Consider the following 10,894-nt stretch of genomic DNA (forward strand, 5'->3'; position numbering starts at 1 on the left):
CCACACGAGGGCGAAAGTGAAAGGGCATACTCATAAAAGAATCAGAGCACAAGCGGGCGAGAGGGAGAAGATTGTTATGTATCTTTCCTACCAGAAGCCGTCTACGTAATTCTGTATTTCAGTTCAATATATAAAGTTTCATCTGGAGAAAGAGGGGACAAGGCTTAAGAATTATGTGAGCCACTTTTTTTCATTTAAGATGTGGAAAGCTGAGTAGAGTCAGCCAAAGTTAGAGCGGAAGTAGTCTTCAAGAAAACAAAAAATTTCTAGCTTTGCATCTCAACTGTAATTTTAAACTACAAATCCAAACCCTATATAATCTTGATTTTTATATCTAAGACTATAGTCTATAAGACGTTTAGTTTTATAATGCTGCAAAACTTAACGTTTGCCACGAAGCCTTTATTTTGAAGGGAGTAACAAGAAGCCGCATCGCTAGTTGGAGCTAACTTGATCGTAGCGTCTTGGCTACCGCTGCAAAAGAAGGACACAATGCCTTTTCACGGCAAGGAGGAGCTCTAGCTGTGTCCAGGCTGAACGCAGATGCCGGAGCTAGTGTGGATCGCACAGATGTGGAGCGAACAGCGAAACGCGTGTGGGAGATAATAGCAGAGGTCCCCGCCGGACCATGGGACTGACGGTACTGCCCCTGCTGCTGCCTCTTCTCGGGCTGCTGTGGCTCCGCTGTGCTCTGCTCTGTGCAGGTGAGAAACAACAATGCGTCTCTACACCGCTGTGATGTTTTAGACGGAGGCTTGTTCTAATTAGTTTAGAAAGCTCTGCCTGTGATGTTCACGAACACATGATGGCATGCACAAGTGATCCGCATTGCCCGGTGAAATGTAAGTGGCCATGCTTTTCTATTTCTTGATCCGTGTTCGCATCTTTACGGGAGATCCGGTAATTTACAAAGCTCCTACTATGATTACATCAGTGACTATCAGAGCGGAGCGTCTCTGTGTTCACACCCGAGCAGCAGCAGTGGGTGTTATTTTGTCTACTACTGTGTGTCTCTGATTAAGTGATCTGATAGATGAAGACGGTTTGTTTTCATTGTTTTGATTGGATGGAGGGAGAGCACAGAGGCTATCGTTGTGCAGAAACCTGCGGGATTATTGATCTGTGGTGGGTAAATGATCACGGTTAGTGTGGAAACATGGACGCGCTTTCGCAAATGTGATACTGCTGCTATCGGCATTACATCACTGCTTCTCTGCAGCCAGTCAACCCCACGGTCCCCTCCTCCCCCCTCCATTGTCATACACTGCACTTAATTGGCATTTAAATAAAGAGGAAGGCTGCTAAAGGGACACAGAGTGAGAGTTTGGAGGTGTGTGTGTGATCCAGGTGTTAACATTGTGTGGGGTCGAGGGTTCTGGACTGTGTCTTCATTATGGGGACAGAAAGCCAGTCCAGATAATTCAGGTCTTCAAAAATTAAGATAAAGGGATATGTTCAGGTTAGGTTTTTGGGTTAGACAAGTTGTAGTTAGGGTAAGATCATGAATGTTAAGTCAGGGTGATGTGAGACTGAGGAGAGAAGAGATTTGCACGATTAAAGGGGAACACACCATCCCAACTCAGGAACCTTCAAGCTTTGATGTGTCCAGTGTGCATGTTGTCCTTATGCCTGGTGCTCCAGCCTGTGTTGCTGTCTGTTCCCCTGTGCTGGCAACCTGTCCAGGATGTCCACGAGTCTAGTCGGATAAGCGGTTTAAAAAGCAAAAAGTCAAAAAAAGAATTGATGTTTTCACACATAAAGTTCTAGGGTGATTGAAGTTGCATGCACAAATACACACACAAGCTGCAACTGCATTCAGTATCTCCACATTTTACCTGAGCTCATGATTATGTGTGGTTTTTGAGAACAATGCAGATTAAAAACTGAAGGGCTTAATGCTGAAGTGCAACCTTAATCCACTTGTTTCTCTCAGGTACGCTTCACTGTAATCAGAGCAGGAAATTAAAAAGGGACATTTACATGCCTTAAAAGCTATAAATGCAATTTCAAATGTTTTTGTAAAAAAACAAACAAAACTTAATATCCCTTTATACACATTTCAGTGAAAGTTTGGCATGGTTTACTCCATTACATTTGTTTGAAAGCTATTAAACTACAGGTTTGATATATGTTAAGCTAGAAAACACACAAATATTATCAGCACCACTGAGGTTTACATCACCTAACCCAAGGTAGCTCCTAAAAAAAACTACGGGAAGTTTTTTCACATCTAATAATTCCAGCGTGATGCTAATAGTCAGCCACGGGATCGACATAATAATCTCCTTTAAGGAACATTTTACAGCTGAGCTTCATTAAATGTGAATGCAGCGTCAAAACCTATAGATGTAGTTTTCCCACCACTATCTATTAGTGTGTCTTGTGTTGTTACGTTTTGTGTATTCACCTTTCACTGATAAAACACTATTTTAATATTTTGATGACTCTATTGGCGTCTGAGCTGGAGTTGTTCTTGGCTGCAGTGCATTTTGGAGTCTCTGGATGTCATAGAGAAAAGGTTTGCTCCCTGAGCAACTATTGTTGGTGAACTGTTCATGTTCTGTAGTTTAAGCATAAAACAGCAGCTAAATCTTATTTTTTTACATCTGTTGGTAAACCAAAAATAGTGAGTTAATGTGAATTTTCTTTCTCTCTCTCTTTCTCTCTGTGATCAGATTTTTCCAGCATCTGAGTTTGAAAGTAGATGAAACACAAACACAACAGTCAAAATGTGCTTCAGTTCTCTTATTCATTGTACCAAACAACAGCATTGTGTAGCAGCTTGGTCCAGCCCAGTATGTGTAGGTATTTATGTGTGTGCTAAGTTAGTGTGGATAGTCGATATCCGCACTTAAACGATTCCTCCCTCCGCCACCCTGCTTCACTCTGCTGACTTTACTGATTCATCAAGTAAGCCAGAAACAAACAGCACTAAGCAGCAGACTCCCTGCTGTGTGTCAGCGCTGGATCATAGTTGAGCTAATGTTCTGTCTCTGTGGTTTTGGTTAATTAAGAGGCTTGTTAGACAGCGTTTCCTTGCATGTGTTTCATTCTTTCTGTGGCATTAAGCAGTAATGCGATGATTAATGCGCCTGCTCTATATTATTGCTTTCAGCACAAGAATGAAATGAGATACTTCCCATTCCACATTTATGTTGCAGATTATGATGCCGGTAACTTGATCGCTGCGCCTTTACTTAGAAAAACAACAGGATTCAGTGCCTGCACACCACACAGAGGTTTGCGTGTTAGTCCTGGAGCTTTTCCTGGCCTGCTCACACATTTGTGTTGCTCCCTGGAGTAATGGTGTGATGGCAGCAGGAGATGCTGTTGCCTTGGCTGCCAGTTTGGCTGCTGCTTCTGTTTAAAGCTCCATCTGATCAGCGTGGAGCTTCCCCACAATGGCACTAAGGTCATTTGTCTTGTCAGTGAATCGTTTAGTGTTTTTTGTAGCGGTCACAAATAAAAGAATGAGGATAAAACGGTTTATAGAGTGTGGAAGCCAACATTTTGGTAATGCTCGATGTCTGCCAAGTGTTCGTGTTCTTAGTTCTGATGTGCACAAGGAGCATTCAGACCGACCTCCCTAATATGTATGCTGCCATCCCCCCTGTCTTTTTTGAGACAGGCTGCAGCGAGCAAGTGGAGATCCATACAGAGCGGAGGGGTGTGATCTACAGCCCTTCCTGGCCTTTAAACTACCCAGCTGGGGTCAACTGCAGCTGGCATATTCAGGGGGGTCAAGGAGAAGTTATTACCATCAGGTAGAGTCCCTGAAACATACGCTGCATACATATGATATTTCTATAACCGAGTCACCTAAACTCATGTTCCATGCTCCAGTTTCCGTAACTTCGACCTGGCGGAGTCAGGAAAATGCATGGGAGACTGGCTCCTGCTGACACCTACGTGGAAGAGAGAATCCAGGCTATGTGGCTCGGTGCTGCCGCAGCCCTTCATCTCCACCAGGGGGCGTGTTTGGCTCTTCTTCCACTCTCAAGCCAACAGCTCTGGGCAAGCCCAGGGCTTCCGACTCTCTTACATCAGAGGTAAGCTGGAGAATATTTGCATATTGCTTATCCACTCCATAAACATACCAGAGTGCGTGAAAATATTAGAAATACCTCTACAGTTTAATCCATTAGCAACACCCACTGCAAATTCATTATTAAATAAAATGAAATAAAATAATAAATAAATAAAAAAAATAAAATAAAATGAGTTATCATGTTTATAACATTTACGTCAGGGCCACCTGCAGTATTTTATATTTGAACATAAGCATCTGTTCTGGGACCTCCCCATGCTTCTATGCGCATATGTGGAAAACACGAGGTGGGTAAAGTAGCAGCAGAATCTCTGTGCAGACCAGAGCATGCATCAGTAACAGCAGTTATAACAACATAGAGGTCAAGATGCAGCATTAAAACAGAGATTTAATAAAGCCATAATAAAGTTTTGTGAGGGTTGAATTAATAGAGCTGTTTTGTATGTTTACACAGGGTTACTGCTTGGTTTGTTTTGATATGATCATCCACAATACTAATGCATTTTTTTTTGTTATGGTTTGTCTTTTTTTAAAAAGCTGAGAAAAGCCTAAAACCTGTGATATTGATTGCAGTTGGACATGGCAGACAGATGAGACTGGCAACTATCTCTTGGGGGGTAAAAGTGATGTTTTAGCAGCTAACCAGACATATTCTTTTTTAGGTCACCTAGGTCAGAGCAGCTGTCAGTCAGATGAATTCCTCTGTGGGAATGGGAAGTGTCTTCCTCGCTCCTGGAAGTGCAACGGTCAGGATGAATGTGGGGATGCCTCGGATGAACGCAGCTGCTTGCCGACTCCCACTGAGGCGCAGCCGGGCCTCTGCCCCTTTGGCTCTCTGCCGTGCACCGAGGCCCAGTCCACCCGATGCCTGCCCGCGGGCCTGCGCTGTAACGGAGCCCGGGACTGCCACGATGGAAGTGACGAACTGGGTTGCCCTGACACTACTTGTGGCAAACGTCTGGGGAACTTTTATGGCTCGTTTGCCTCTCCCGATTTTTTCCGTGCGAACCGTAGCGGCGACACTGAGCTGAGATGCTCCTGGTTGTTGGACACTCAGGACCCTAAGCCCATTGTTCTGCAGCTGGACCTGCAGCTGGGGCCTGGAGATTTGCTGCATGTCTATGACGGCCTGCTGCAGCGAGCGGAGCATCTGTTACAGGTGTTGTCATATCACAACAACAGGCGGCCCGCCCTGTTGGAGTCGAGCCGGGGACAGATGAGCGTTTTGTACATGGCCCAGCCTCACAGTCCGGGGCATGGTTTCAATGCTACATATCAGGTACTGAGGTTGGCTAATGTTCATTTCATTCATCGTTTATTCTCATCTATCCTTTGAAATTCTTTCAACCTCTTTTTTTAAAGTTGTTTAAAACTTTTAATTTGTCAAAAGTTACAGTGTTTTTCTTTTTTAATCCAAAGTAACTGATTTAGAAACAGTAACTGCTCTTTTTGTTCAGAAAACACAGTCAGTTAAGTATAGTACAAGTTGTCCCTTCTGTGTCTAGACAGTGATGCATTTCTCCTCCATCCTACCAGGTGAAAGGTTACTGTTTTCCTGGCGAGCGTCCCTGCGGCAGTGATCAGGGCTGTTACTCTGAACGCCAGCGCTGTGACGGCTACTGGCACTGCCCATCTGGTCGAGATGAGGAGGGCTGTCCGATGTGTCCAGATGGAGAGTTCCCCTGCGAGGGTGGTACAGGAATGTGTTACCCAGCCTCTGAACGCTGCAACAACCAGAAGAGGTGTCCAGATGGGTCGGACGAGAAGAACTGCTACGATTGCCAACCTGGAAACTTCCACTGTGGGACTAACCTGTGTATCTTTGAGACGTGGCGCTGTGACGGCCAGGAGGACTGTTTAGATGGAAGCGATGAGAGGGACTGCTTGGCAGCAGTGCCCAGGAAAGTGATCACAGCTGCCCTGATCGGCAGTCTGGTCTGCAGTCTCCTGTTGGTTATTGCTCTTGGCTGTGCCCTTAAACTGCACTCCCTCAGGAACCGAGAGTACAGGTGGGCCCTCATTCTGCCACTAAATGAATGTTAAGTCAGAGGAACGCTGGGATGGTGTTGATTGTTGCAGCTGCCAGAAACTGTAGAAGTGAAAGTATTTTTGTGGGTTTTCAAATAGTTTTCCTGATTTTTCCCTGATCCTGCTCTGTTTTTTCCTTCCTCACTCCTTTACAGAGCTTTTGAGACGCAGATGACTCACATGGAGGCCGACTTTGTCCAGAGAGAGGCTCCTCCTTCATATGGTCAGTTAATAGCCCAGGGTCTTATCCCTCCGGTGGAAGATTTTCCTGTATACAATCCCACCCAGGTAACAAATTCGCGCACACTAACAGACACTGGCGACGCTGCATTTAGAGAGAAATGAACTTCAGCGTGTTTCTGTTTTAATCCCCCGTCATCCAGGCTTCAGTGTTACAGAATCTTCGGTTGGCAATGCGCAGGCAGATAAGGCGTCACTCAACTCGCCGCTCCACTTCCTCCTCTTCCAGACGACGTCTAGGCCATCTTTGGAATCGCTTGTTCCGTAGTGGAGGACGAGGCAGAGGCCACGCCCCACTCCTGGATCCCCCTGGACCCACGCAGATCACACTAGGGCTTCACAGCTACCGGACTGTCGGGGAGCAGGGACCTCAGAACAGGGCCATGTCTGCAGGTGGGTCTGACGTAGTGGGTGTGGACCTGCCGGAGAGCCCTGCATCGCCTCTCTCCTTTCATTCAGTAGACAGTCCAGAGGAGGAAGAGGACCTGTCACCTGTCAGCAGAGATGGCAGCAGGGCTGCAGAGTCTTCACCTCCCACTCCTTGCCAGAGTGACTCCTCAGTACAAAGTGGACTTCCTCTCTCCCCCCAGGAAGCCTCTGTACCCCTGTGCCCACCCCGGGCATCTAGAAAATTGGTTCTGGAGCTTGCAGTTAACCTGAAGGGGGTTTCCTTAAGACGTTACTCCCCCTTAGGACCTTTGTCCCCTATTTCACCCCCTGTGTTTCCCAGCAGTTCCCAGACACCATCAACTCAACCTCAACCACAGGGTTCAGAGGTGACTTCACCCACCGAGCCCTTATTTTCCTCTGTGAAACCAGAGGACAGTGACAGCCAGTTTACTGTGAACGTGCCAAGCAGGGATGAGATGAAACCAGAGGCAAGAAGCAGCCTATGCAGGTTCGGCAGAAGCATCAGTGAAGAGGGAGGAGATTTAGGAAGGGAGACGCTGTGCTGAAAAGTTTAGGATGACGCTCTCCTCACTGTCGAGAGCTGGCAATTGCAATATCAGTTCTGATAAAGTGTCCTTGAGATGTGACTCCACCAGAGTCAGAGGTGAGAACCTGTACTTCAGCCTTTTGTTTGGAGGGGGTACAATATGAAACTCAATAAATATCACTCCATTTCATTATTTGAATGCATAAAATGTGCAGTTGCAAACAATTATGCACATGCAGTCTTATCCTAAGACGAATAAAACCAGCATTAGTCGTTCTTCCTGTAAATTGCTTTCTAAAGCTCATGCCAGAGCTTAACTACTTCATTTAAATGCAAACAGATAGCCCCAATTAGCCCGTTATGATATTTACCCTGAATTTGTTCCAAAAGATTAAATCCAGTTTTGGCCACAAGTACTAATACAACCCACTACTGGCAAAATGTATCTGAAATGCCAAAACAGCCTTTATGTCTTTACTCAAAGCCATTATGCACCGCTACATACTGTGAGCCATAACAGCCTAATGAGTGAACACACAAATTGATCTGATCGATCCTCTATTCTTGTTCCCTTTTATTGTTTATGTTAGTTGTTATTGTTTTATGACATCATTAATATGTCACGGCTGAGTGCATCAATTAAGGATGTTGTTGCTGAAATTTTACATTTTTTTTTAAAATATTGGCAACAAATCCTGTGATTTGTCCACATCAACCTTCTTAAAGACATAACAGCAGTAAGGAGAGAAATCAGACAAAGCCGTGGACATCGAACAGAATAACACACGAGGTGCACTCGTGGAAGCAGGAGTTTGAAACTCTTATGTATTTATTCATTATTTAACACATTTTTGTAATTTCCTTATAAGATCTTATTTTACACATTGATAAATATGATGATAAATAGATGGAATATTGAGCTGAATATTGACTCTACATTTCCATGAAGAGTCAATATTCAATATTCAGGGATTGTTCAGGGATTTGTTCTTCATGGTTACATAATAACAGACCATTACAGATATCACTGGTTGATTTTGGTCTTGTTGTGCGTTTTGTTGACAGTAAGAAATGTCTTGAAATACAGCTTTGAACCGTGTCAGAAAAAGGTTTGATATTTTTTTTTAATAGGTTTTTATATTTTCCTGTGGAGAGTTTGATGAAAATAGCACACCTGGTAGTCTAGGTTACCCTAGTGCAGGCTAGGATAGTTTCTGTCTGAAGGCAGTCATTAAAGCTAGTTTTCCCCTCTGTTTTATAACCTTGTGCTAAGCTAAGTAGGTGCAAGCTATAGTATATATTTATAATTGAGAATTTGGAAGCTTATCTCCCAGAAAAAATATCAACTTTTCCTTTAACACTTGTGCAGTGTCAGTATTGATTCATCAGACATCATTTTGACCACTTTTAAGAAACATCAAGAACTTATTTATTCACTTTTATCAATTGTAGCTTTAGTTTTTATCTTCATGTATGATCAGTTTAATATAAGCCAAACTTGGATGAAGATTTACAAAGTGAGTCCAAGAATATTGCCTCTAACTCTGTTCAGCCTCTCATCCTTTTCATAATAAACCAAACCTGTCCCGTTAAACAAAGTCCATCCTTTTAAATGAACCCGACTTTATATATATATATATATATACATATGTATATGAGTGTTTGCATTGACCTCCATTCAGTGCACTGACTGTATGTGAATGCCCAAGAAACTTTGGAAAGAGGAGCTTCACATGGAAATACTGTTTGTTCACTGTTCATCCCAGTCGATGACTGGGTCACCGTGGATGTCTGGACTGCTGGTTTATTCTGGTGGAAATTCAAATCTATGCTGTGGAATTTTCTAATACTGGACGCTTAAGCAAAGACCTCTATTTTCAAGTCTTCAGTGGAGACCTGTACAAAGTTTTGCTTTACGTTTCTCTTTCTGCCTTGAAGTTATTGCCTGTTTCTGGGCTGCTTTTTGACACTGGTAACATTTTGCTAATCACTGTTGGACCTTTAAAGAATGTACCAGTCTTCTTTTGTTATAAATATCAGTGATTCCCCCCTCCCACTTGTGCTGCAGGATATTTATACTAGAAGAATAAGAAGCCAATAAGTAGTGTGGGTTTGGAGCAAAAGAGAATTGACCAGAATGCCATTTCGTGTGGAAAAACTAGATCGTTCCTACTGTTTTTTTTCTTTAAAATGAGCTGAATGTGCCATGCTACCCTACAAGTTTTGCCAAGAACAGCTGCTATATGTTATGTGCCATTAGAGATATCTCCATAGTCCTTCCAACTAATTTCTGCCTCATAATCTGTTCTCATCTCCAGTTCTTTCTTTGAAATATCAAAAAATAAGCTAATTATATTTATTTATAGTTTTACAGATGTTTTACTTGTGTTCTCTTGTACGTCTATTTAAAAAACATCCGTCCTCATTTAGCTTAAAGTGAAATCGTTTAGCTGCTGTCTGGAAAAAAAATGCGTATCTTGCTTTGTGATTTAGAGACATGCATTAAAAACGCCTTAATGGGGTTTTCCCTGTTGTTGCAATGGTCAAGGAGGGTTTATGAATCAACTCTGTGGTTTACCTGTTTGAAGAGATTAGATTTGTCTTTGTCTAGACAACACTCTTTTATACATGTCATGTGATTGTTAAATATGACTGATCTGGAGGTACAGTGCACTAATATGTCAGAAATCTCAGCTCTGGGATTATTACAGCGAAGAGTAAGAGAAAGGGAACCTTTCAGGTCTTCTTCCATTGTATTTAAGTAGTGATTTATTCAGGATGTAGTCATCAGCTTAAGGAGAGTCATGGTAATTTGGTACAATCTTTAGTGAAATTGTGTTACACTGACTGCTAATGTGGTTAGGTTGATGATTATGATCTGCCAGTTTAGATAAGTGTGTCTTTTCTGTTCCCTGAATTTCAGCGTTTATGCTTTAGCAAAATGTCTTCAGTATGCTTTAGTAATAGCTGTATGTTTGTATAGTTTTGTGCACAGGTAAGCACACTGGATTGTGGCCACTGGAAAGTAAAGTTCTGCTGAAAGCTTCTGTCTGATAATATCATCATTAGAGACTTGAGTTTGAAGCTTTGTTCCCTTCACAGGCTGAAGATGATGTTTGTTTCTCACGTTTTGAGAATTATGTTTGTATATTTTGTGCTGCAAGAGAAATGCTGCCATGGCATTGTTGGGTTTGCAGATCCAAAATTCTGTTTAATCTTCTGCTTATCATAATTTTCCTGTGCCTGCAATAAATAAACTTCAAAATTTATTTTCTGGGGTTTTTTTCTCTCTTCTTTTTAAAATTTTTTTTTTTTTTAACTCGTCGCCAAAAGACCAGTGAGTTAATGTGATGTGTGAGCGTAATGTGCACACAAACTATCCTCATTAGATTGTGCAATGAAAACAAAACATATAATTTGCTTTTCTGTGCTTTAAATGATACAATAACCTGTAAACTGTGGTGGATTGTACCTGGATGAGCTACTACGTCACTCGCATTCTGGTTTTTCATAGTAAAATGTACTATAGTAAACTGTTGTTGGCATCAAACTACTCAAAGTGCAACCACCAACGTACTACTGGTACATAGTTTATTTTGCACAGTAGTTACCTTTGACTGATCTTACTTCAAACTGTGAGG

At 42.6% G+C, this 10,894-nt stretch overlaps 1 protein-coding gene across 1 annotated transcript; it reads left to right on the top strand.

Moving 5' to 3' along the window:
* Positions 1–127: 127 nt before the first annotated feature.
* On the top strand, positions 128–10,522 carry lrp3 (low density lipoprotein receptor-related protein 3). The gene is made up of 7 exons (XM_085414910.1): positions 128–704; positions 3,629–3,764; positions 3,844–4,049; positions 4,711–5,327; positions 5,585–6,057; positions 6,232–6,364; positions 6,460–10,522. The coding sequence occupies exons 1-7, from the start codon at positions 629–631 to the stop codon at positions 7,270–7,272; spliced, it is 2,454 nt and encodes an 817-aa protein (XP_085271036.1). The 5' UTR covers positions 128–628; the 3' UTR covers positions 7,273–10,522.
* The last annotated feature ends 372 nt before the right edge of the window (positions 10,523–10,894 follow it).

This window comes from Rhamphochromis longiceps, linkage group LG1 (genome assembly GCF_057381845.1).
Source record: "Rhamphochromis longiceps isolate RC_006_pf linkage group LG1, R_longiceps_female_GT1.1, whole genome shotgun sequence".
Taxonomy (NCBI): domain Eukaryota; kingdom Metazoa; phylum Chordata; class Actinopteri; order Cichliformes; family Cichlidae; genus Rhamphochromis; species Rhamphochromis longiceps.